Raw genomic sequence first — 27,437 nt, 5'->3', positions numbered from 1 at the left:
CAATGAGGCAAGGTTTAACTAACACCCCACCTGGCAGTGCTGACAAGGAGGGATGTTCTAAGAGGACAGATTTCTCAGTGGTATGACTGTTAACATCAATGAACTCCTCTAACACTACGGTTTGTCCTGCTGGAACTAGCTGGGGGTCTTTTCCGAGCGAGGTGACCAGACCAAGGCGGTTATCCTTGCACTGCCTGTGTCGCAGCCCCAAAATCTTTAGCACTGCTTTGTAACCATATTGTGATGGTTCATACTCTTCAGGACAGGTATCACGATGGAGTTCGTAAAGTAGATCTAGTGTGTTAGTACCTATCAAAACTAGTGGCTGGGGGACTGTACGAACATCTGGAACCACCAATGCTAGTGTGGGGACTTCAACCTCAGCACCTAAAAACTCTTTGGGGAATACAACATTAATCTCAATGTAGCCTAGATAAGGCACAGATTGGCCATTGGCTCCTTCAACCTCCAAAAGCTCAAAGAGAGGCCGGATCTCATGTTGTGACAGGTTCTGATTGTAAAACGACTGGGGAACAGTGGTGACTTGAGAGCCTGTATCCATTAAGCAGCTAACACAATTGCCCTCTATTTGAACCTGTGCTGTAGTTTTCGCCCCTATTAAACCTTTGGGTAATTTGAAATTACCACGCTCAGCATTCAATGTTAACATGGCACCCTTCTTAGTGGTCACTTTAGGCTTCTTATCAGCGGGACGTGTTTGACCCGTTGCAGTCCCCATCTGTCCCACGACAGGGACTGAATTCAGTTTAACGAAGGTGTGTTTCGGTGTTGGCTTTCCCATAACTGCTGACGGATTCTCAGTTCCTTTCTTTTAGCAGCTACCAGGGTAGGATTTGGATCTGACTCACAGGTGGCCACAATATGACCATCCTCCCCACAACGGAAACAGTACCACGGTTTTGGCTTTACAGTTAAAGCGCTGTGTGGAGGGGGCCCTGGTTCAGTCTTTGCATGGTCAGGTTTTTTAGTTTCATCTTTCTGCATGTGTTCTTTCTTAGAAGCAGTGGGTTTTCTTTGTTTCATGAGTGCTGTCAATTGACTCTTCAAGTCAGCAACTTGCTTCTTTAACTTACTTAGGTCACTTGATTCAGATTCAGCTTGTGTTTCGCTTGTTTCCTGAACACTCTGTCTATGGGAGACAACCTTAGGTTTGGTAGTACCAAGGTGCCGTTTCATTCTACTAGTTTTTGTTTCTTGCCTATTTTCTGCAGTACGCAGCAGCAACAAAAGCTCAGCGAGTGATGGGGGTTGTCGATCCTTAAGTTCTAGCTGCAAGACAGCAAGCAAGTCATGATTCCAACAACCCCTGTAAAATTGTTTCAGGAGGTGTTTGTCGACCTCTTGTGGCTGTACACCTCCCCTGCGTACAGTACGGTTCAATGCCACCTGCAGGCGATGCAGGTAAGCTGAGGGTTTTTCTCCAGGATCTTGCAATGTGTTCATGAACCTCACCAACAATTCCTCCCCATCCTCAACTGTGCCAAAGGCAGATTCCAATAATTGCAGGTAGGTAGATGGTGGCGCTTCAGGTCCAAGATGTCGAACTACATCTGAAGCAGGAATGAGGAGGCTCTCGAGAATTTTATGAGTCTTCTCCAAGTCAGAAACAGAAGTGTCCTCCATCATTAAATCAACATGAGAGCGCCAAGTATCATAATCAGCTTCATTATATGGCCGGGGAATCTTCCCAGAAAAAGCTCTCAGTCTCAAGGTGGAATGGGTACGTGACATCTTATCATCACTCTTTACAATGTGTTCAACCACAATTCTCTGTACGTCTGGTGGGTTAAGCTCACCAGGATTTAGAGTCAGGGATCTCTTGGTTCCAGAGCTTAAAGTCGGTGTGCGATATTCATCATCAGCGTGGCCAAGCTTAGGACAGACTGAAATACCAGCTGATTCAATAAAAGTAGCAGGGGTCTGGCTGGGCCTGTCAGTATGATCAACTTCCTCTATTTCAACCTCAGTACTGAGTGCAACACTTTCTTCGGCGACACCCACAGACTTTTCAATTTTTGTCATCACCTCTCTCAGTACCTCTTCAAAATCTTTCCCACTTAGCTTGGCTATTCCTCGCAGTTCACTCAGGTAAGTATCTGTGACACTCCCCCCAACTCTCTGGGAATAAACATCTGTCAAAGCATGTACAGAAAATACTACATCAGGATTGGCAGCTGAGGGGTGGACATAGGGCAACAAGGGTCCTAATGTTTGCACTGCTACTCCACTATCTGATCCTTGTTGAATTCAGATACTTGATCATCAATGGTGAGGACCCTACTAATAGAGCCGTACTGCTTTAAGAACTCAAAAATCTCTTCATCCTTTTCTGATCCTGTTACCCCACGCACTATGACAGCATTTGGGACCTTAATACCTAATTTTTCAACAAAATCCATCTTTTGGTGCGACAGACGGTCTTACCAAAAGCTCAATCACACAATATGCTTCACTATCGTCACCCATTAATTCAAGGCTCCTGGCTGGCTCGCCACTTTTACACTGTAACCAGTATGTAACAAAATATATAAACAATGGGCAAATCAGAAGATTTCAGGAACGACAGGAGCCCAGAGGATGGGTAACCACAATGAAAACACAACTGCAAATGATGAAGCAATAGTTCAACTGTATTTGAAATTTGTGCACTGTATTGCCTTTACAATAACAACCAAAATTGTGTGTGCGCGCACAGATACCCAAAATAAAAAAAAGAAAAGAATGTTAGACCCGGGTCTTTTAAAGTGTCAATAGGATCCAGATCAGGCCTGTTTGGTGATCTGGTGAGTTATTGGTGTGAGTTCAGTCCACGATCGATGTATGTTTGCACTGTCCTGTCCTACCACAGTTCAGGCAACCAGACTTCAAGATTCAATTCCAAATGGGCTGTGGCTCGCCATCCATTGCAATGGAAAATTATTCCTCTTCTGCGGATTTCCACAAAGTCTGTAATCCAATGTTCTCCGAGGAGTCTCGGCTCCTTTCTCCAACTCAAAAAACCTGACCTAAGAGTGAGGTCAGAATTACTTCAAATGAACATGGTTCACACTTAACACTTCTGTTTAAAGTATAAATCATGAACAAAATGTGTTTCAATTTCTAATGTTGTACAACTAATCAAATTCTAAACGTTTTCATTACATGGCAATGTAGCTATCACCAATCATTAAAGCAATTCACACTGCTCATTAAAAGCAGCAAACTCAATATACTCTGCTCACGGTCAAGTAACAACAGTGATGAATAAAAGTAACACAATAAAACATTTCAATACAACAGAGACATACTGTTTTTTCCTTAACCTAACAACAGCTAATAAGTTCTCAACTAACGCTTAACAACGGGAGTGAGCGTTTAGCACACTCGCTAGCTACTTGCATAGTACCGTCACCATTAGCGTTTGTTTTTTGAAGCGAACCCCATTAACATTTCAGGATGCCGATCAGCGGCTATAACAGTTTCGTTACTCACCAGTGCAAAGCACTTCGTATTCATAAAACTAGCTTCGGCTATCCAAATCTGGCGGCTAATCAAGCAGACACCAACAGCTTCGCTGTTTCAACAGCTACCACGTGTAGTCTAAGCAGCCTTAGCAGCGCAACCAAACATGATAAACAAGGCGGGACAAACAATCCCATTGGTTGGACTGCATTTGTATCCAGGTCAAAAAATAACCTTTGAGAAACAAAATAAATAAATAAATAACACAAATAATGCAATTCCATACAAAATAATTTGGATTTTTTCTTTAGAGTCTCTCTCCAATCATGAGTGCTTTTAACTGAACAAAATAAAACACCTTTAATAATAATTACAATAAACAGTCTCTAATTCCATCTGTTTGCCACTGGGCTACACTAAGGCTACATTGGTGAGTCACACAGTCTCACCAAAATACAGAAGACTGAAAAAACTGTACTCCAATGGCCTTCAGTCAACAGTATCCAGTAGAGCATCCTTGGGGCTGCTTAAAAGGGAAACTTGGATGAGCAGCTGACACTAACCTGAAAGTATGCATTTCTATTTGTTGCAAGTAAACCTCTGAATAGGCGTTACTGTATTTGCTCTTTCATACAAGCTTGAAGTCACTGGACTGGAAACATTAATGCAATGCTGGACAGTATTAGTAGAAAAAGGGTGTTTTCTGTCACGGTCTGGCTGGCAGACCGTGGGGATGTGGGGAAAGGAGGACCCAAAACGCAGACTCTGCGATGCAAACAGTGCTCTTTATTTACAGTGAAAAGGCTGTAAATACAATAACTCCCCGTTGCTCCCTCGAACCCCGTGTGCGTGCTTCCCTCCGATATCTGTGCTCGTGCTCCCCGCTGTTGTGTTTCCGCACCCCCGTGCGTGCTGCCTCTCCGGACCACTCCTCCTCCTGTAGGGAAACCAGAGACGCAGCCGTCAACACTAACCCTCGGCGGGCATATACGCACAGCACAGACCTACGCTAACACACACTGACTTGGTAAGATAACTCAATGATCCCGCGTCGGTGGGAGCTCCAAGACTCTCCTAAGTAGCTCCCCCGACGAGCCCTGATCAGCGGCAGGTGTGTGGCTTCGGGTGTGGCCAGTCCCTCCGCAGGGCCACACCCCTCAGGCCTGCAGGTGGCCGAGCTCCATCCTCCAGGCACACCCGCAGACATACACACCCATACCTCGCCTAAACATATGAGTGGGACACAGACTAACACAGCACAGAGAAACACACATATGTACACGCACAGAGAAGGGGAAACGACACCAAAAATACATAATAATAATAATACACAGGTCCATGACTGCCCAGGGATCCTGGGTCGCCCAGTCCCAGGACCCTGACATTTTCATATTCAAATGACATAATTTCCTTAGGGATTATTAAAGTATTCTGATTCTGAAGTTCATCAAGACAGTAACAAATATCTTTAGTAGTGTAACAATAGCAGTATCACTGGACAATTTATTAGGTACACCTTTTGGTAGATCTGTCTAGTACTGGTTTGGATCCCAATAGGTGATTCTATTGTGTAAAATGTTTAATTCTTCACATTTCATTTTTGGGTCTGGACACTATTTTTTTAGGGCCAGTAAAAAAAAATTTTGGTATTTTTTGATAAAAAGTAGAAAAACATTTTGATGTCAAAGTCCTAAAACAGCAGTGAGTAAAGGCTTTTACTCAGCGGTCACTGTGTTTAAGTGAAGTGCTCGACTGCATATTCTAACTCATGTGAAACAAGCTTTGATTGTTGAATTGTATCAAAACAATTGAGAAAACTTAAAAAAAAGAAATATGGTAATTATTATTCATCATTTTACTTACTTATGATTACGTTAAATAGTATTATGAACATAATCATGTTCATAATTTGGTGAGGGAGCAGGATTTATTTGTCTCCTCTGGTGCATTGGACATGTTTTTTTGTATGAATGCTTTAACAAGGCCTGATATTTTTTTTCCCAGTGCCATCATCAGGCTAAAATCTCCACACGCTACCCTTTCCAAACAAAACACAGCACTGAATAGGTGGATTGTACAACATTTGCTGAGAAAATGTATGTTTCCTGAGAAGAAACTCCTTTGACTTCACTGATTTGAGGGTCTTTTCTGTACCATGATACTTAGAGCAAGCTTTGAAATTTCATCCTCAGTGCTGGTGAGGCTTAAATGTTGCATTCACATCACACAGGCAGGATAGGAAAAAACAAAAGACATCCCTCTAACTGTCCTTTCATTGCTATAGTCAGCAATTAAATGTACTAACAATGAGGTGTTCTGACATCAGTATAATCATCCTGCCTGAGTGTGCATTACTGCGCAGTGCATAATATATATGGAGTATATTTTGTAAATGCTTGCAGTGTTGTGTGTTTGTAGTTAATGTCATCGCCGCTCATATCTGGGGTAATAAACATCCATTGTCAGTTCTGTGTGGTTCCCAGAATTTTATGCCCAATAAAACTAGAGAAGGCAAGCCCGGCTGTGTGTGTCCAACAAATAAATACAGTGTCACATCAAAAGTGTCTCCAATATTTCCCAATAATCTTCCTATTTGCTCATTTCCTCTCTCTGGCACACGAGATCAGATCTTGACTTCAGCGTATTGGAAACTAATGAGGCAGCTCTCCAGTTTCCCTGTTCATTTATGCAGAACACGCCAAAGTATTACATCCAAAACACATTGCAGATTAGTGTAGTTTTTCCCGTTTGATTTTTTCTTCTTTTCTTGTTTTTTTGGGAGAAAACAAAAACAGGAAATGAGGCCAAAAACTAACTGTGAGCAGATTTGTTGGACTTTGATGTGACTTTCATGTTATTTTGGGGCATGGGGAAGGAAAGGGCAGTGGTAAGTGAATGGTTTGTCAGGATGGTAGAAGGAACAGTGTAGGGGCTTTGTTTTACAGAATCAGGTTTGAGTGCTGATCTTTGACCCACATATGTAAAGAGTGGATTATTAGAGTGATGACTCCAAGGTTCCCTGTTTGGTGGTGAAGGGAGGATTAATGATGGTTTAATTCCAACTATTAATCGCTTACTCAACCAGACTGTTTTTAAATCAACCACATGAACTACGCCATTGAAATCTGAATCTGAAATCTTGTCAGCAAAGACGTAAACAGTTCAGACATAACCCCAGTCATCGGTCAATGATTTAAGAGGAAGCTAAGTTGATATATGTTAGAGCTTTTCAGATATGATGTTATCATCACAGTGCATTTTACATAGCACATACCTTAAGTTGCACAGCTTATTGCTCAGAGGTAAAATAGAAGCTTAAGCGAGTCTTAAGACTTAAGAGATCCCTTATTCCTTTAAATTTTGCTTCCAAAGAGACACACTTCCTTTTCATTTTTAAGTGGTCATGAGCAATAGTTCTTCAGGCTTTCTGATTGCTTTTTCAGTCACTTTCAGTCCAGTCCTTGTACCTGACCAGAGCAATGCTTTGTTTGTTTTTTAAGCCACTTAACACTGACCTAAAAAAAAAGGTTCCTAAAACTGCCAGTGCAGAAAAAGCATACCCGGAGAGAAAAACACACAACAGAACACTGCCAGTCATAGATTGGCCTCCCCAGTAACTAGATGTCAACATTACTGAAGCAGTGTGGGATCATCTTGACAGCGAACAGAACAAAAGACAGCCAACACCCGAAGCAGAGCTTTAAATGTCCTTCAAGAAGCCCGGTTAACTATTCCTGAGGACTACTTAAGGAAATTGCGAGAAAGCTTTTCTCAGAAAGTTCAGGCATGTACTGAAGAATAAAAGTAGTCATTACCAATATTAACATTCGAGGTTATTGGAAATGTACAAACTCTTTTTGTGTACTTTATTTCCATGTATGTTTGTATGTTGCTGTACCTATTTCCCATTTTCCTGAGAGAAAAACAAAACTAAGGAAGAGCTATACTTTAAAATGATTATTCATCTCTTAGCATGCAATTGTGATGGGGCTAGGGAGGAGACCTTATATAGTGTCATTCATCTCATTTGCATTGTGTTTTTGCACAAAGAGCTACAAGTTGAACAGACTGATAGGTCGTGTAAACTGATTTAATTAACCTTTAACGTGACATTGTCCAAATTGTGGAACATGAAAGTGGGGGAAAAATCCACAAAATGCATTTAGTCTAACTTACACAATCATTTAATCATACTAGAGAAAAAGATGGCAGTGAATATCGCAAATGTATTCCCCCTCTGCTATTACTCTAAAAATTCTCTGGGTGCACTAAAACTGATAAGAAGCATTCATGCGGGCCACTGATAATATGCACATCAGACCTTCAGTGACTCACTGCTATTGAGGGAAACTGATGTTATTGTACATGGTGCCATCCTCTGGCAGCTGTGGTGGACTGCAGGCAGAAAAAAAGCTAAAAAGTCTATTTTGTTATAAACTGCACATCACATGTGACACGTACTGTACTGTGTGTGAGTGTGTTTGTCTAATATCTGTGGGTTCATTTGCAAGACACGTTACAGCTTCAGTGGCTTGGTTATGATTCTTTTTGTGATAAATTCTATGAAAAGGTGTTTTTCTCTGTTACGATTTTTTAAAACTCTGAACTTCAGCATTATATTTTTAGTAGAGTGGAACAATGCAGCTTCCGAAACCTAAACTATGGAAGTCATTTTTCATTTCATAGTGTCCAGGTGCAAAGACATATCTTTAAAAAACGTCATTTTACACACCATTACATAAATGGAAGCTCTTATAAATGTAGTTTTTATCATTTGCTTTGTTTGATTTTATGTTTTATATGACTGTGTATTTTTAATGAAATACTGTGGCACACATGGACTTCTATAAAAAGCAAAGACTGCTATTTTTTTTATTATTTTTTTTACTTCTTTTATTTGATGACTAACCAGTGGTATTTTTAACTGGTTGTAAATGAACATTATGCATTTTACATTTTTTTTTAACATTCTACATTTTTTCAGTGTATAATTATACAGACATTGTATTTTTTCACTGTATATAATTATATATCATCTCTTGATGGCACAAAAACACCAGAAAGTGTGTAATAAAAAGAATTCAATAGATTTCACATATTTCTCATGCTTTGAAGCATGAAAATAATTAACAGTCTTCTGTCCAAAAAAGACACTAAATAAACAAACAACATCACTCGTATGCAAAGCAGTTAATAAAATGCAATTCTTGCCTCACTAATATAAATTAATGTACAGATAGCACACATGCTGGATATTTGGACTTGCATTTACATAGCACTTTTCTTCTATGCATGTTAAGCACTTTAATTTCTCACATATATCTTCTGCTCCCAGAACCTACCACTCACCACTTAACCCAACAACGACTGTAGACTACTTGAGTTCAAATTTGACACAGCAACATCTGCGATAACAACCTTAATGTCACCACTTTGACCAATTTTACTTTTTTTATGTGTATCTCCTGGTTTGTCACAGCACTTTTGCTATATTCGTCTGGGTTTTATACGATATTTACCTGCATTTTATGCTGTATTTTCATGTTTGTCTTGCAGATCTGAGTCACACGCTTCTGTTCTTGCTTCTCATTCTTTGTAATCCCTCATAATGATGGATAATAGGTGCATTTTCATGTGTGTGGGACTATTTGTATTGTTTCATATCCAGTTGCTATGTGAGTGCCTTAATGTATCCTATGAGCTACATGTGGCACAGGCCGACTAACTCTGGCATTCTTGATTTCCTGCTTTCGAGCTTGTGCCCACAGCAGTACAGTGCTATAACTTAGGCGGCCTGCCAAACAGACCACAGTGTGCCCAGGGTGATGCTGTAGGCCACCACGGCCACCAAGTAGACTCTGAAGAGCAGCACGTCAAGCACATAGCCAACCTGGAGCCACTCCTTGGCAATTTCACGGCACTTGTCCCTCTTCTCTAGGAAGTGACGTATCGTTGTCACCTCTTGCAGGATGTTGTCCATGAGAGGTGGGACGTTGTCCTTAGCTGGAGTCAGGTGCAGTCCAAGCAGTCCATCTTCTCTCTCATGCTGGCTGAGCTTTCGGCCGATTTCACAGGTGTGGTGGAGTGAGCACGGAGCTGTAGGGTTTGATTGGAGTTGTAGGATTATTTACAGTGCTAAAGCTTAAAAGCATTTAGGGATTTTTCCTTATTTTCTGCATTATTTAAGTGCGATTATGAATTATATTAGCCACTTTACTTGTTTTCTTCAATACCTACCACTTCCATAGTTGTTTTCCTTGTAGTTCTCCATGTCAGTGGACTGAGAGGAAAGTCTGGAACATAGCCGGTGCTTTTTGTGGATGCAGAAAAGGACTGGAGCTCTTTCCAACACCAGATACTTCAGCCACTGGGGCACAGGGGGCTGCAGGTCTTGTTTGTGGACCAAACGTACAATCAGTACAGTTTCTGTTAGGCTGATTACTAGGAGGGCCATGCAAACCACAAAGTACACACCTGTAGGACAGATAAGATTAAAAAAATAAATGAATTGTAGTATATAAATGATAAAGGGTAGTATGGTAAATGGTGAAAGGATGTGGCCTGACACCCAATCCATCCTGGGATAGTTTTCAGCTCAGGTGATGTTTTGCCCTCAGCCATCTGTCACTGCATGCTTTACTACAAACCAATAGCTGTTCATGGTGTTGATCTCCCCTGACATATTTTTCTCTGTTTTGTTTACCCATACATTTAAAGAAAAGTAAGACTGCCTTCAGGCAAAATATTTTAAACTCATCTCTACATAGTCACAGAAAATGCTCATTTGAATACAAACTGCCGGTGAGCGTAATTGATTCTAGTCACCAATTAGCGGGGTTCCTATGGCAGTGGCAGGCAGAGTGTCAGACACAATGATGAGGAAGACAGAGTAGCCCAGCAGCAAAGTGATCTTGAATGAAACTCTCTCTCCACTGTCTGGTGGCAGATAGAAACCCACAATGTCCATCACCATTAAGAAGATGCTGGGCAGCAGCAGGTTCACGGTGTAGAATAATGGTCGCCGTCGGATCACCACCTGGGAGATTTAGTTTAGAGTCAAGTTAAAATGTGTGCTATCAAATGAGGGAGGACATGTTTAGCATTTCTTTTCATAAAAACTGGGAATCTGGGGAACAGATGGGAACATGTTTCTTGTTTCTTGTTGGTATAAGCAGTTTATCAACAGTGTTATCACCTGGGAATAGATTTTGAGTAATTGTACCACAGGCAATGAGAAAAATACACACAAGGTAAAATGATTTTTTTAAAAAGACCTTTCAGCTTTCTCTGTAAATCATAGTAAGAACATTAACTATAACCTATAAACAGGGGCGCACATAAGTGGTCCACATGTGCGCATTCGCTGTCAAAATAAAAGAAGCGCACCCAATAAGAAGTTGCAACGCGCGTTTGCGTCCATATAAAAAGCACTGTTTTTGTCCTGTAGAGTGGGATTTTCACGGCATATTCTGCACCACATCTCTGTGCGTTTATCATTTGTTTGAAGCCAGCTCACCTCCTGCAACCACTTTTCCGAGAATACGTGCTTCTTTTGTGGTTCGGACTCCTTCTGACATTTCTTTGGAGGTGGAGGAACACCAAAGTAATTGCTTAAAGGAGCTTGCATCTTCGACATCTTTAAGAGTTCTAAACAAATGTCTGTCCTCCTCCAGAAAATCTTATCTCAAACGCGCGTTGCAACTTCTTATCTGGTGCGCGTCTTTTATTTTGACAGCGAATGCGCACCTGCGGACCACTTATGTGCAGCCCCTGACTATAAAGCATGATGATGAATACATAGTCAGGTCCAAAGTTATTTGGAAGTATTTGAACAATTGTAATTTTACCTCTCGGGACCACAGCAGTGGATTTGAAATAAAACACTGATAATTTTATTAAAGTGAAGATTTAAATTCAAGAGGTTACACAAAAGTGTTGCATTAGTTGTTTAGGAATTATACCAATTTTTATCCATAGTCCCCTATTTTCACAGGTTCAAAGAGAATTGGCTTGACAACATTTCACGATCAGGTGATGCCTGTCTTTTTTCAATTCCAAGTACTGAACTTGCATTTGGTGCCTGTTCAAGAGACATCCAAGAGATGTCTGTGCAAGTAAACAAGACCGTCATCTGGTTGAAAAATGAAAATAAACCTGTCAGAGAGATAGCAAAAGCCTTTTTAGTGGCTTTTGTGACAGTTTGATGTGTGCTTAAAAAGAATGAATTCACTGTAGTTCATCAACACCAAAAGGTCTGAAAGACCACAAAAGATAACTAAAGTAAATGATCACAGAATTATTTCCATGGTTAAGAAAAACAACTTCACAACACCTTGCTAAGCCAAGAGCACTCTCAAGAAGGTATGTGTATCATGATCAAAGTCTCCAATTGAGAGATGGTTTCATCATCGTAAATGCAGTTTACGACAACGTGCAAACCACTTGTTCCACTCAAAAACAAGAAGGCCAGATTAGACTTTTCTAAAGATCTAAAGGAGCCTGCACAGCTCTGGAAAAAAATCCAAATCATGGAACGAGGATTCACTTGTAACAGACTGACTGGAAAAGAAACGTATGGAGAGGGAAAGGAATGGCCCACATCATCTGTCAAACATGGCTTTCCATAGAGACAGGTCACTGGTGTTTAGTAATGACTCAACTGCTGATAAAAGTATCAGGATGAATTCTGAAGTGCAAAGGGTTATACTTTCCTAGATTCCACCAAATCCTGCCAGCCAGACAGCGTTTCACAGAGCAAATGGTTAGTGATGCAAAACAACCTGCAAAAGCACCTCACAAGTTTTTCAAAGCAGAAAAATGGGATAGTCCTTAATCGCCGGAGGAAAAAGATGATGGCCATGGACTTCAGGCAGTCAGTGAGTGCAAAGAATTTAATCATAAAAAAATTCTTTTGTTTAACATCGGGGTTGTCCGGTTACTTTTGAACTTCCAAAAATGAGGGACTTTGTATAAAAATGCTTGAATTTCTGAAGAGTTAATTCAGTACTTCTGATAAACCCCTTAAATTGAAGCTGAAATTCTTATGTCTATTTTTTATTTTTGGTCAGTCTATTGTTTTCACTGTTTCTCTATCTTGACCTATTAGATTGGTTCTGAGTTTTTGTATGCTCTATACAACTTAGTAAATCTTTACACTCACATGAAATTTCATTTCAGCGTAATACTCTTCTTTGTCCACACTGAAGTTCTTATATTTGGATAGTACATGAAGTAACTCCCACTCTCCTTGGTTCATGAAGACACTCTTGTCTTTACTGAGTTCCTCGGGCTCTCGCATCAGGGTGATGTTGATGTCATCAACTACAAATCGAACACAATATTGGGAGCAGCGTGAAACAGCCATGGCAACACGTCAGCCTTCACCTACCTCTGTGCTCTCTCACAGCGGGAGAGAGTTGATGGATTCATCAAACAGAGCAGTTGTTCTAGCCAAGACTTACAAGAAGTGGTGCTGCTTCAAAGACATTGATTGGATTTAGCTTTTTTTTTCTGTTTAGTTCAATTTGCATGCAGGTAATTGATAAATATGAACTATTCATTGCATTTTTTTTAAAGCATTCACAAATACTTCTAACCTAAAATGTACGTTTGGCTTGTTAGAGGCTTGTTAGCATTCTTATACATGGGAATACTTTTAGGAATAAAAATAATAAAATGTTCATTTAAATGTCATATAATAAAAATGTTTTTAGAAAAACAAAATTGTGAGAATGACTGTTATGTAATGATAAATTAATTAATAACTCGGTGAAATATCTTACTGGTATGGAGCCAGCTTTGGAAGGTCAGGCTGCAATTCTGTACATCAAATGGGAAGTTGTAGATATTGAGAGTGCAAGCTGTGACAACCTGGATGGGCTTGTAGTTGCGCACAACTCCATCATCTGTGACATAAACGTAAGGAATGTCTGGAGACTTCCCCACGTCTACACTGCAGGTCACAGGCAGAAATAACAGTTTTAATCATTGTAACAGAAATGCGAGAGGGTCTGTCTGTTAGAACTAGTAATAGCATAATCTTACAACTCATTGATGAGGATGTCAGGAACCCAAACATTAGCCGTGGGTATGGAAATTTTTTTGACTCCATCAAAGTCCTGTGAATCCCACACCAGGAACTCATCTTTCCATGACTGAAATATTCAGGAGTGCAGAAAGAACCAAACAGAATGTAAAGATTTTTTTAATTGCACTATGTCAGAAAATATGGACTGAGTGTGGTGTCATTATTAAGTGAACACAAAGGAATACAAAGAAAAGCAAACACAGATGTAAGTTAAAGCAAACATATTTCATGCAGCACTTTATAAGTTGACTAATGTCTAAATTTTATAGATAATACTTTGTGTCTTTTAATGGCGTATTTATTGATTTAGTCATTTGTCCAAACAAAGACAAGCAAACATTTGGTTTGTTTGTCTGTGTTTATGGCACTTACACAGCCCCATGAGAAAATGTAATGGTTTCAAAGAGGGGAAAAAAATCAATCATAACTGAAAGTTTTTTGTTTTAAATGGCATGAATGTGAATACTAAAACTTATTGTTGAGTAACCACATGTTTGCCATGTCAAATAGATCAAATATGTGATAAATTAATAATACCACAATTACAGATAAAGTAAGCAAACAATATACATCAAGATTTTTTATTTTTCTTACCTGTCTGTACCAGACGTATGTTGTTAACACCTGATTCTTCTCATCCTTTAACACAAAACAAAACAGAGAAATCAGGGGAAAAACAAAAAATGGTATATGGTCCACGTTACATTGGTGCTTCTATGTTTTTTTTTTAAAAAAATCCTAACATGTGAAAGCAATGATTTAGATTCAGTTTTACAAAATGACTGTGTATTTGTGCATGCTCATGTATGCATAATTATGACACATTGTGTACTTAATGATGATTTCTTTATATATATAATGTTATATATACTATATAAAATATATATATATAACACACAGAAAATAGTAATTGCTTTGTAGACAGCATAACTCACCACATTAAGGATAGAGTATACCATGAGGTCAATTTCCACATTAGTAGGGGTGTTCCAGTCTTTCACTGGTCTCACTCCTTTCTTATAACCGACACTCAAAAATTCTGCCAGTCGCACTAAGGTGGCATTGGCAAATCTTCCAGTGCTGCTGCCCAGTTTCTTTGCTGAAAAAGTTACAGTGAAAATTTGAAAAACCCATAAAAAATCTAATAGACACACTAATATAATATATATATATAATAATATATGCACATATAAATATATGCCGTTAAAGAAATAGTTAAAATCACAAATGACAAACAAATGTGTAATAAGATCGGTTGCATCTGTGGTCAACTTCAATAAAAATAAAAATGGAATTCATCAAAAATAATTAGAAGGAAATCATTATGAATATTAAATGCACTGAATATTTTTAAACTAAATGTATTTCATAAGGAATATGCATTTCTTGTTTCAGATGACAGATAACAGCTACATGTCACGTATATTTAATCAAAAAGCTACATTTCCAAGCATTCAAAGCATAAATGTTTTGAAGTTCCATAACGTATTTCACCACAAATATAACAGTACTTTAAGTGTTCATTGCTTTTTTTATTTCTCAACATATATCCTTTATCTTTTATACGTACAATTAATGTCAGCTGTTTCTGCGATATTTCTTTCTTTGTTTGAGACACTTTAATTTTATTTAATTTAAATGATAGATATATATAATTATTAGTTACTAAGATTCATTATTAAGATTCAACTTTTTGCAAAAACACTTAATTTGTTAGCAGACAGATGTGACTAAAATAAAACAGCTAAGATTGGACTAGAAAGTCAAATGAAGACTAGCAAAAATATTACACAGGAAAGCTAATACCATTTTAAACTATCATTAATATTTTCCCTGATATTTGGTGAACCCAAGGCCCAAAACTGGCTTAGGTTAACAATAAAATTAAATCCTCTGGTGTACCTGTGCATTCTTTTGAGGCTTCATTAATCAGAAGGAAGCAGAGTGCTGTCCAGGCTGATGAGAATCTCATGCTGCTAGTTCACCTGTGTTTTCCCTTGTTGCTGCTGAAGTCTGCCTGTCGCTCTGATGAAAGGCCTCAGGATGCCTGGCACCTATATCCTCCACATCCATCCACTATATGCATCGCTTCGCTCACATCCACTATCAAAACCTTGTTAGTGTCACTCCACTCATGAGGGTGTATCCGTCTGCTCTGACACCACTCCTTGTTCAATAAAGCAGCAGCTCGCTCAGATAAATGGAGCCAGAGTTCTGCGACTGGATCATATGTCATGTCTGAGAAGTTATTTAATTCAATAATACGATCACAGGCCAGTATGTTACAATGTTTACCAATTAAGAAACCATTAGGCAAGAATGTCATCTCATTTTAGTCTCAAAGTGTCAGCAATTAATGCCTTAAAAACAATTAAAAAGGAGCGTGGCGGTGTGAATTTTTATTAGCCAGTTTTCAGCTGTCCTCAGTTTTACATCAGGGTACATTTTGTTTGGTAAATATGCCCATTAACTTTTAAGGAAAGGGCATAATATTTTGTTCACACCTCAGAGCATACTATACTGCAAATGTTCGTGGCCAGGATTGCTCTATCTACAGTACTTACTATGAGTAAACTGATTATGTGCCGCATACAGCCCAGTTATCTTTACAACACTGAAATAATCTTTGCTGGATCTGCCTTCAAAATGCTCCATCATCCCTATTACTACTGAGTCTACTATCATTACACTTGCTGTACAATTTCCAGACAACAGTGAAGTCCACAAATGCACGTAAGCTTCACATGTTCTGTGCTTTTGGATTTAAACAACAGTAGTATGTTGCAATTTATCAGGATCTAGAAATACTATTTACTTTCAATACATTTTCATGGCTATACAAGGAATAGTGGTATGCCTTATTAAAAAATTTAAATGATTAATGAATCATTTGCAACTGTTAGCCTTTGAAAAGTAGCAAGGTGAACTGGGCTCTTTGGCAGGCCAGTTTTATTCAGTTCAATTCAATTTTATTTATACAGCGCCAAATCACAACAACAGTCTCCTCAAGGCGCTTTATATTGTAAGGTAGACCCTACAATAATACATACAGAGAAAAAAAAACCCAACAATCATGTGACCAAGCACTTTGGTAACAGTGGGAAGGAAAAACTCCCTTTTAACAGGAAGAAACCTCCAGCAGAACCAGGCTCAGGGAGGGGCGGAGCCATCTGCCGCGACTGGTTGGGGTGAGAGAAGGAAGACAGGATAAAGACGTGCTGTGGAAGAGAGACAGATTAATAACAAGTATGATTCAATGCAGAGAGGTCTGTTAACACATAGTGAGTGAGAAAGCTGACTGAAGAAGAAATACTCAATGCATCATGGGAATCCCCCAGCAGCCTAAACCTATTGCAGCATAACTAAGGGAGATTTCAGGGTTACCTGATCCAGCCTTAACTATATGCTTTAGCAAAAAGGAAAGTTTTAAGCCTAATCCTAAAATCTTAAAATTCTGGCCTCTGTGCCACATGTTTAGCCCCTGATCTTAACTGCACCTTGAAAGAGGACAATATTGTAGTTCACTTTCACACTGACTATATCTAAAATACTGAAAGCTTTGGTTTTTGACTCATATAATGTAAGTAGTTTTCAAATTCAGATTGCAATTCAAACAAAAAAACCTAGGTTTGATTTGGATTGAACCTTTAGCTCTAAGCCATGGAGGGTTGTAACAACTCTTTAGTTTCATTCATGTGAAATTTCCTAAAGAAAGGTTTTGTGGCCTACTTTTTCACTCGCCTGCTCTCCGGGTTTCAGAAATAATGAATATGAGCAGCGAAGCCTTTGAAGGCTTGTAGCTGTCTCTCTAAATGGATGCATACTAAGTCTGTAATCATGTGTATTTCAGAAAGGCAGGATCCATCGTTCCTTTGCCTCACAAAAGCTTTTGTTGCTTCTTCTGTCATGTTTTATCTTTGCAAAATAATCACATTCTTTTTGTGGTTATTATTTTTATTTAAAAAAAAAAACAGGCACAAACATCTACAGATTACATTTATATCCAAAACGAAGCGAATGCAGACATCTTAAACAGCCACTGGAAGCCTCATAGAGACACTAACAAAGCAATGATGAAAGATTTATTTTCAGATGTGTTGCATAACATCGTGTAACCAGATATACTGGAAAAAAGAGGTTGCTGATACCGTCAAAACTACATTAATATTGATCGTTACACTGGCAAGTTTTCTGTGCACATTTGATATTCTTATTAGGACTATTAGGAAACCACCAGGGAGTAGAGACACAGCAGCTGAGCTCTGAAAGGTTTTCACTGATCCATTTTGTGGCAATAGGATGGAGATTAAAGTATGAATACAATATCATAGCATCACACTGGAAGTGAGAATTTTCTCCTGAGAGCTACTTTATTGTACAGTATCTCTGAGTAAATCTTCACTGCCGGGAAACATAATAACAGAGCCGATACAATAATGTCTTTGTCAGAATGATGATACAGTGCTACGATGGCTAGAGCGGTGGCGGTTACGCGAGCAGCATATTTAAAGAGTAGCTATTGCTCCAGAAGACTTCAAGTGTACTTTTTGCAGTTTTGCCAAATATTTGTACTGGCTATTTAAAAGGCATTACTCAATCTGTCAGTAATAAACATAGTTTTTTTAAATAATTTATATAATCTGAATAAACTGTTGTTTTGACCACATCCTGTTCTTAGACCCCAAAGGTCCAAAACTGTGATTAAAACTAAAAACAGTCAAAAAACAGCCACATTGCAACATATAAAATACAACAACAACATACAAATAAAGTGTATTGTAACCAGTGGTTTCTTAGGTTAAATATATATGAGCACTTCTTGAAGTAGCCTATATTTTTATTTAAGTCAGGTTTATTCTATACACAGCAACAGTGCAGTATTTATCTCTGCAAGTACAGTGGACATAGGCAAGAACTGTTTTTAAATGTGCAGTTAAGTCAAGCAAAGCTCCAGTTGACCCAGAGCAGCAGCAGCGTTCCAGCATACAAGCCCAGAACCAGCAGATAAAGGCGAAACAGGAAGCAGTCGAGCTTAGAGCAGAGGGCCAGCCATTCGCTCTGAGCTGAAGACTCGCTGTCCTCCTGGGAAAAAGCTAGACGGAGGGAAACCAGCTCTCGGAGGAGCCACTCCAGCCCAGTGGGAGTATCCTGGATCTCATTCAGGGACAGCAGATCCTCATCCAGTGAGTTTTCAAGCTCATAGTCTAAGAAAAAAAACATTACAATGTAAGTAATGGATATATATTTATGGAGTAGGAGACAGTTTATATCCTTTACCAGCTTTATATCCTGTACAATAGCCTCATTGACTTGGCCCACTGTGCCACCCTGCTGCTATTCCACCCTCAACTATTCCGCTAATGCATTTTTGTCCTACTTTCAAAAAGAGTTTCCATACGCTTTGGCACAGTGTGTATTTCTATTTCTATTTTTAGGGCTTAAATTTTCCCACAGATAAGATGTGCCTTGGCTCCCGTTTAAGTGTTTTTCCTCCCATGACTCATGATGTTGTTTTCAATTTTGCTGAAGCAAAGTAAAAAAAAAAAAAAAAGAAAAGTGTACTCTTATATCCGCTGCCAATAGCACATTTGGGAAAACGAGTCTTAAAGTTTACCTCCAGACGGGTTTATGTGGTCGAGGGTTTTGATGGAAGTTAAAGCACTCTCAGTAAAGACATGACCAGCTGAGCCATACTTGTCCAACAGGCAGGCAGACACTGACATTTCCTTGACCTCCTTCTCACTGTAGTGAAGCAGCTTCACAACCAGTATAGACTTGATCAGACTGAGCATCAGCAGGGCCATGCACACCACAAAGAATACCCCTAAATGGAGATTGCATAGTTCAGAAACTTGGTGGAGAATATAGAAACACTTACAATAGTGTCTAGTTACATAAAATCCAAACTATAACCGATATTTACAATAAAGCTTTACTGATTGCCCAGACACCTATTTCCATGCTCACAGTCTGATTCTACCTCAAACTGCCTTCATATTGTGACACACTGCCAGTCTTGGGGTATTTAGTCTAAGAGTGATCTTTTCTGTGGTTTAACATTACCCTTACTCTTTATAGGTTTTTCATGGAGCACTCTATTTAAGGCAGAGCAGGTTTGCAGCCTCCCCAGATAAATTACTGTGTGTAAAATTAAATGTGGGGAGCACTCAGAGCTTCATAATTTAATTAAGGTATTTCAGATTCTGCTTCTTCAATTAGGCTCCACTTGTTTTTCCTCTTGTATTCCCCCAGTACTACTAGACATACTATTGTCATTCTACAAATTAATGTTTTGCAGACAGTGCACATTGGAATTTATTTTACATTAACCTTTCTGGCTTCAGTTACAGAATAAAAAACAGGATATAGGTTGTTTGCTTTACATATGTGTGTCTTTAAAATCCCACCAATGAGTGAAGTTCTGACAGCAGTAACAGGCAGTTCATCTGTCATGTTGACTCTGAAGACGGTGTAGCCGAGCAGTATGCTGATCTTAAAGGTGATGCGTGTACCGCTGTTCAGAGGCAGGTAGAAGCTCATCACATCTACCAACATGAGGAAGATGCTCGGGATGAGGAGTCCTACCACGTACAGCAGGGGGCGCCGGCGAATCAACACCTGAATAAAAGATGAGGCCAGTGAGCTGAGGTATGAAGGACAGAAGACAGACAGAAATAATATCCACAAGTCTTGACAGTTCACACACCTAATTTTGGAGTCACTTTTAAATATAACCAAGGAATATTTGTTTATCTCTCCAGACAAACAGCTGTGTGCATGAAACACTTATCTCTGACATTTCTGCCCCCAAACCCACCTGAATGGAACTGAGGAACATTTTACTTAGGACACAAAACAGCAGCAGCACTGTCTTGTTTCACAAAATAAATGTCCTTATTAGTCTGTATAATCCACAAAACACATTATCAGCTGTAACATAAAGGACAACCAGACTAAAGAAAAACAGTTTCTATCCACAGGCCATCAGGCTACTGAATCACTAACTAATTGTTGAACTGTAATGATCTCTCACCTGTAAATTTGCAATTTTGTACATTTATATATGTATATATTTATAACACAACTTCATACAATATAAACATTGCATACTCTGCATATATTACACTGGGACAGTGTTGCAACTACTTGCACTTTAAATTCTGACTACACCTACACATAAGCTGCACTTGTTTTACTTTATTATTATTTTCAGTGCTATTTTCTATGTTCAGGGTTAAGTTTACTCTTTTAGTTAGTTGTTATTTAAATGTGTGAAGGGAACCTGCAAAGTAAGAATTTCATTGCTCTGCGTAACTACTTGTATTTTGTGGTGTATATGACAATAAACTTCACGAATCTTGAACATATTTCCACTGTCACTCCATCCATTTTCTTTCATTTATTCTGTGTTGGACCGTATCCCAGCTGCCATAGGGCAAGAGGCAGGATATGCACTGGACAGGTCACCAGTTTGTCGCAGGGTTAACGCAGACTGGCAACCATTCATTTAGAATCACCTAAATTGTCTAACCCCACTGACTGCATGTCTTTGGACTGTGGGAGGAAGCCAGGGTACCCGGTAAGAACCCACACAGACATGGTGAGAACATGCAAACTCCACACAGAAAGACCCCAGCCAGATGGTGGATTTTAACCCAAGGACTTCTTGCTGTGTGGTAACAGTCCTAACCACCGCTGCCTGTTGGCTCCTGTGTGATAACACGAGTGAACTTGTGTGTTGAGTACAAGTAATAATATAAAATTCAATTATGTCTGATTTTGATAACCACAAACCCTGAAAAACCACCATTAAATCCCTCTCTAGTGTGTTCATGTGTCTGAGCTGCCGTGATGGTGATTAATGAAAAACTAAACATAATCCTGTTAGAAAGTTTCCCGTCATAACAAGTTGAAACCATCCCTGATAATAATTACCAGCTAACTGATGTTTCACTAGCTGCTGCTGTGAGGGAGCCTTTCATTACTCTCTCTGAGAGAATGAGTCCCCGAAGTAACTTCTGTTTACACTGCACTCGTTAAACTTTGTTAGCATTCACAGCACATATGATATGTAATCACAGGAGTGTCTTATTCATCACATCTAGGACACTCTCTCTCAAAGTCATTTTCCATCGTTCTCTGCAGAATATCAGCTGTCTACAAACACGTCTATCACTCAGCTCGTCTCAATTTGTCAAGCTACAGCCTGCTTCACAAAGTGATTTATGAGCACTACTCTGGTACAGATTGCAAAAATTGCTGGCATCCCAAGTTATCATCACTCGCAAATTAAATATAAATTTGCAAGTCTGACAGTCCTTTCCCATGTTCGGGCATAGGATTCAAGGTTTTCATTTCTTCAGATCAGTTAAAAGTGAGAAAATTAGTGTGAAAGTAGTTGACCCCAATTGCCAAATTCATGAAATGGGCCCCAGTCATCAACGAGAGATAAAAAAGAGCCAAGCCATTATTATTTATGTAACAACAATATAGCAGTGTGCATTGACATCAAGTGGCCCACTGTTAAATAAGCTTGTGTTCCAAGGCATGAATAGGCGTCACTATGAATGCTTTAGTGCATTTTTTTTACTTCCAAACTGGAACGAATATGTTTGGATTTCACTTTGACTTTTCATTTCGATGAATAGAGAATCAGGTCTTCTCGGGCTATAGATTTCGATTCTGAATGTGTGTAGATTTGTTTGTTCATGTTCAAGTATTTGGGTTATTAATAGCAGCTGAATGTTGCTCTGTTACTTTCTCCAGCTTGTGAAAAGCAACATTTTCTCAGAAGTCAGACGTTTTTATATAAAATATCTATTGCACGCAACAACACTGTCACAGTGTAACAATATCCCAGTGAGCCATGAAATGCTCCATTACAAAAAAAACCTTGGCTCTTTGAGCTGGATAACTAGCAGCCCTCCCTGCTCTCCACCTGCAATGGGCTATGGGGCCATTTTGCTCCCCGCTAACAAGAAGTCCATTGATCAGGCAGCCACTGAGACAGTCTCATTATGGTTGCTCACCCTCCCCTGTCTATCAGCTTCTCTCTCTCTATCTGTCTCTTTACTTGCCAGAAACAGCCTCAGCCTCATCATTTGGCATTAGCTCTCTAGCTCAATCCATGAAGGTCGCAGCCAATTGCTTTACACTTTACAATTCCACCGCAACGCTTCAGGGTGTAACCCGCAGAGAACTACAGTTTAAAGCTCACCATCGACTAGCAATCAGAGCCATCACAGCACAGTTACTCTCTCACTTGTTACAGAGCGTTTACGCCTCTGAAGTAATAATCTATCAAACACCCGAAATATTAGTATTTGATTGCTGTTAGATTTATAAGATAACCGGTTTCATTTAAATTACTCCCAATAACAGTAAATGTGATGAATGTACGCTAAGTACGATAAGTCACGTACGTTAAACTGGATGTAGGCATATTCAGTTTCGTTTTGTTGACTCAGCCGGTAGCGTGAAGGAATGGACAGCAGTTCCCATTCTCCATCATTCATGAACTGCTTTCTATCCTTAGCAGTGGTGTTTTCATTCCTCAACAGGGCCAAGTTTATTTCTTGCACTGCAGAGGGAGAGATAATGAAGAATAAAAGATGGCAGAAGAAACAACAATGAGCGTAGTGTGTATCTGCTATCTCCTTGTACTGTGTTGTCACCTTTGTCTCACAGTGGCAGACAAATCAGTTTCAAATTATTCAGTTTTCCTTCTACTATCCACAGATTTTTAAGCAAGGTGCACTGTCATATCTACATGTCATCTGTCAGCTGTGGCAAACCCTACAGCTGAATGGAATGATAAACACTGCAAATACGGAATAAAATAAGCTCAGCATTTCACTCACTGTCTTTATCGGTTGATGACTTTCATCAGTTGTCCTAGAGATGGTTCAGATTTTATCACAGGGCTGAAGCTATGTCGTTTACAAGGCAATGATAACTGATGGTTGCAAAGGCATATGAAAGAACACTAGCTGAAATTACAAAACATTAGCTGTACAGCTTCTACAGTTCGACTGTTTACTGCTTTAGTGGATCACCATAGTCTTTCATCCCGTCTTCCTTCTCTCACCCCAACCGGTCGCAGCAGATGGCCCCGCCCCTCGCTGAGCCTGGTTCTGCCGGAGGTTTCTTCCTGTTAAAAGGGAGTTTTTCCTTCCCACTGTCGCCAAAGTGCTTCTTCATATGGAGTCATATGATTGTTGGGTTTATTTCTCTGTATGCATTATTGTAGGGTCTACTCTACAATATAAAGTGCCTTGAGGAGACTGTTGTTGTGATTTGACGCTATATAAATAAAATTGAATTGAACTGAATTGAATTGAATTGAATTAGAAGAATAAGACAAGTTAAGTGAGTTTTGTTGAACTTTATGCAGCAATAGATATCTATGATTCTATTAACAGATGTAAACTGGATGAATTCATCAGAGCTTTTGGTTAGATTTTTTAACTTTGTAAAATATTGTAACATTTAATTTATTTTACTTAGTTACTGTTCTTACTTTCTTCGAGCAACTGTGACCACATAATTAAGGTTTTCTGATTCTGAAATTATAAAAAACAAAAGTTCAATTTATGTGATACTAAATAAAAACACTGTTGATCTAATCAGCCTCAACCTGTTGAATCACCATAGGTGCTCCTATTTTTTCTAATTTCTTTATTTTTATTATTATTTTATTTCTTTGTCTCCCTCCCTCACTAACATAGGCTTTTGGACTGAATAGAGCCCCATACTTCCACACAGCAGCCCCTATAACACACACACACCTACACACACTCATATATCTCGTCACATCCTGTCTTCTCTTGCACAATAAAAGACAATAAAAACGCTGTTGTTTTTGAGATTAAGCAGATACACCAAGTGAAGTCATTCTGACTGAATTTCTCTACTTAAAGCTGGTGAACGTCTCCACCACAGGTATGAAAACTGTACTCTCCTGCTGTAAACGTAGGCTGATTTTACAGACCTGAGTGCAACAAACTTCGGAAGGTGAGGCTGCAATTCTGCTTGTCAAATGGAAAGGCATACATCTCGAGAGTGCAAGCTAGCACTGCCTGTATGGGCCGTTTGTTCTTTACTGAGCCAGAAGAGTTGACGTAAACGTAGGGGATCGGAGGGGACTTCCCTTCGTCCACACTGGAATGGATATGAGGAGAAAGAGGGGAGAACAGGTGAGATCATCAAGACACCTTTTGTTGAGCTGATCCATAACTAAAGTGGCTGTTTCGTGGACCTTGTCCCATGAACGGGGACATGCTAAACCAGCACCTATAAATGCTCAGGTTTAACATGAATCCTAACCTAATTTTGATTAGACTTACTGAGATTGAGACGTACATAATTTCCTCTGCCATTAATAAAGTATTGTGATTCTGATTATTTCATGATTACCTCTGGGATGCCAAAATCCAATTTCAAATACAGAAACATGACATCAGCAGTTACCGGAAAGATGTAATTTCCTAACAGTTTACAACTAAATTAAAAAAAACATTGCCATGTTAAAAGATATGTGAATATTTTAATGTACTGCAAATGTAAACCATGTTATCAATTGATGTATTATTGCTTTAATACAATACAAAACAATCAGATCAGTAGGAATCTGTGGTACATTTCTAAAATCAAAGAAACTCAATCATGTTTGAGACTTGGGCAAAATTGAAGGACACTGCACTGAACACAAGAAAAAAAGTTTGTGCAGACACTTTCTTACATTTCACTAATGATAACATCAGGTATCCAGATAGCTTCAGATGACAGCGAGATCTCTTTGATACCCTCAAACTCGTCTGGATCCCAAACCAGGAACTCATCTGTCCAGACCTGAAAAGTGCAAAGGATTTTTCAGCTAAACTAAAAAGCTCTTTTATCCATAAAGATATATATTTTAATACACTGAAAAATGCCTTTTTTTCTTAACTTGTGTAGCAAGAAACAATAAGGAAGCACAAAAAGGCTATTTACCTGTCTGTACCAAATACTTGTAGTGATGCTCTGAGTCTTTCCATCCTGAAGAAAAGAAAATGAGTTTCAACACAATTTCTAAAATTTTTCTTATATATTAACTCTTCCAAGGTTACTGTTTGAGTTGCTTTGTAAACAACATAGAAATGCATGAAAAGTGATACTGAATAAAATGCAATATCATAAACGTTAGGAGCAATACAAACACAGCAGAAAGCATTCAAAACTAACATACCACATCAAGGACAGACCGTAGTGTCAGGTCTATGTAGACAGTAGTAGGAGTGGTCCAATTGTGAACAGGTCGAACGCCGCAGTCGTAGTTCCTCAGCAGGGTCCTGGTCAACTGGTTCAGAGCTGACCTCTTTGGCTTCTCTGGCACACATTCAGCCAGATGGGCTGAAAATTAAAGAAAGATTACCACTTGGACAAACAACTCACACTCACAGGACACAAAGGACAAAACGATGTGCTGCTACCCAGTGGTGCAGAGGAAAATCTGAGGCTTAAACTATTACATCAGTGGATTACTAAAAAAGATATCATATCATGCCTAGACTCAATATCTGTTGCCTACTTGAATTTACACAACACAAAAAGAATTGGATAATTAAGTTTTGGGGTAAGCTGGGGGTATCAAGAAGTCCCCTTTGAATTTCCTGGATCACTTATTAAGTCTTGCAAAAAGGTAGCTGCATGAGCCATTCATTGTTCCGCATTCCCTTCATTTTGCCACTTTAATGTAAAGCGATGAGAATAATGTAAGGAAATCCACATTTTTTAAATACATTTGTATTGATTTAAACACATTGTTAAGAGGATGCTTATAATAACCATCAGACAAGGTGACTTTTTCTTTATCTCTGCATTTATCGTAACATCTGAATGTGTCTGGTATTGCTGACCAAATACAATAAGCAAAGCAATGGCTCAAACAATTAAAACAAAACAAAAAATCAGGACATGTGACAGCTGCTTCATTCTGATGTGAAATGCCACAAAGACGAAGCATCTAAATGAATTCATGTGGACATCTCAATCAATTACAAAAAGAGCAACTTACCTGAGATCAGCAGCGTCAGCCAAATGAGAGACATCAAGCTAAAAACCAAGATTACAGGTGTTATCCAAGTCATACCCAAAATGATTGCCCTGTTAAAGTAGAAATATCCACAGTTTCATCAAATAAGTTCAACAGCAGCAATCCTGACAGGAGGGGAGGAGCAATGAACAGGGTAGAGCAGACATTTTTTTGGTTGTCATTGATTTTCCACTACCCGGGTAAGGTGATACATGTGATAGAAACACCCCAGAGAGACAGCTCCCTGGAGGTGTTTTTAGTCCAGTTTACAGCTTCGGATAATTCTAAACACTTAAGTATGTGTTGTAAAAGTGCTGGAAGCATCTAACAGAAGAACTAAAGAATGGACTGATGGGTAATTGTACATGTCTGCGAACCAGAGAGTGGAAAATAAAGCCATAAAATGCAAGGCATAAAAATATTTCACATTACAGATTGCCGTGACTGTAATACCATGGATATAAATGCATATCATTTATATTGCAATCACATTTAGTTTCTCGTAAGAAAAGCAGTAATTCAATTACAAAAACAACAATAAGGCTCTTAGAGACGAGGAAATTGTTTTGTTTTGTTTTTTTGTTTTTTCTGTAAGAGAGGCGGAAGTCACCGTATTGTAAACTAGCTACATAATTGCTGTAAAGCCATTAACGTTGGATAATAAATCTGCCATAGACACTGGAAGTATTTCATTACCTGAGGAAACGTCCCGACAATCACGTAACGGGTGCGCGCGGGTTTTAAGTTAGCGACCATTGACTGTAGTTAGCGATCGCTCCAAGGCACGCGCGTGTCTGGATAGGTGAGCGCGCACAG

General features: G+C 39.1%; 2 protein-coding genes and 1 long non-coding RNA gene across 3 annotated transcripts; all 3 read right to left on the bottom strand.

Moving 5' to 3' along the window:
- Positions 1–2,633: 2,633 nt before the first annotated feature.
- Positions 2,634–3,873, bottom strand: LOC146700712 (uncharacterized). The gene is made up of 2 exons (XR_014922677.1): positions 3,493–3,873; positions 2,634–3,026 (listed from the first exon to the last, which is right to left on the bottom strand). It is a non-coding gene; the product is annotated as an uncharacterized LOC146700712 (long non-coding RNA).
- A 4,559-nt stretch (positions 3,874–8,432) lies between these two features.
- Positions 8,433–15,521, bottom strand: htr3a (5-hydroxytryptamine (serotonin) receptor 3A). Its single transcript, XM_085471421.1, has 9 exons — positions 15,452–15,521; positions 14,485–14,648; positions 14,144–14,188; positions 13,507–13,616; positions 13,245–13,414; positions 12,623–12,783; positions 10,288–10,498; positions 9,700–9,936; positions 8,433–9,558 (listed from the first exon to the last, which is right to left on the bottom strand). The coding sequence occupies exons 1-9, from the start codon at positions 15,519–15,521 to the stop codon at positions 9,248–9,250; spliced, it is 1,479 nt and encodes a 492-aa protein (XP_085327547.1). The 3' UTR covers positions 8,433–9,247.
- Positions 15,522–17,526: 2,005 nt separating this feature from the next.
- On the bottom strand, positions 17,527–27,395 carry htr3b (5-hydroxytryptamine (serotonin) receptor 3B). Its single transcript, XM_085470924.1, has 10 exons — positions 27,318–27,395; positions 26,604–26,641; positions 25,776–25,939; positions 25,541–25,585; positions 25,290–25,399; positions 24,540–24,709; positions 22,972–23,129; positions 19,957–20,167; positions 19,164–19,373; positions 17,527–18,753 (listed from the first exon to the last, which is right to left on the bottom strand). Exons 2-10 carry the CDS (start codon positions 26,635–26,637, stop codon positions 18,488–18,490), a joined length of 1,368 nt encoding a protein of 455 aa, XP_085327050.1. The 5' UTR covers positions 26,638–26,641; positions 27,318–27,395; the 3' UTR covers positions 17,527–18,487.
- Between the last annotated feature and the right edge of the window lie 42 nt (positions 27,396–27,437).

Source organism: Copadichromis virginalis, linkage group LG10 (assembly GCF_057382275.1).
Source record: "Copadichromis virginalis isolate Kocher_CV1m ecotype Utaka linkage group LG10, C_Virginalis_male_GT1.1, whole genome shotgun sequence".
NCBI classification, from domain to species: Eukaryota; Metazoa; Chordata; class Actinopteri; order Cichliformes; family Cichlidae; genus Copadichromis; species Copadichromis virginalis.
The sequence above is the reverse complement of the archived record's forward strand: the minus strand, read 5'-3'. Positions and strand labels throughout refer to the sequence as shown.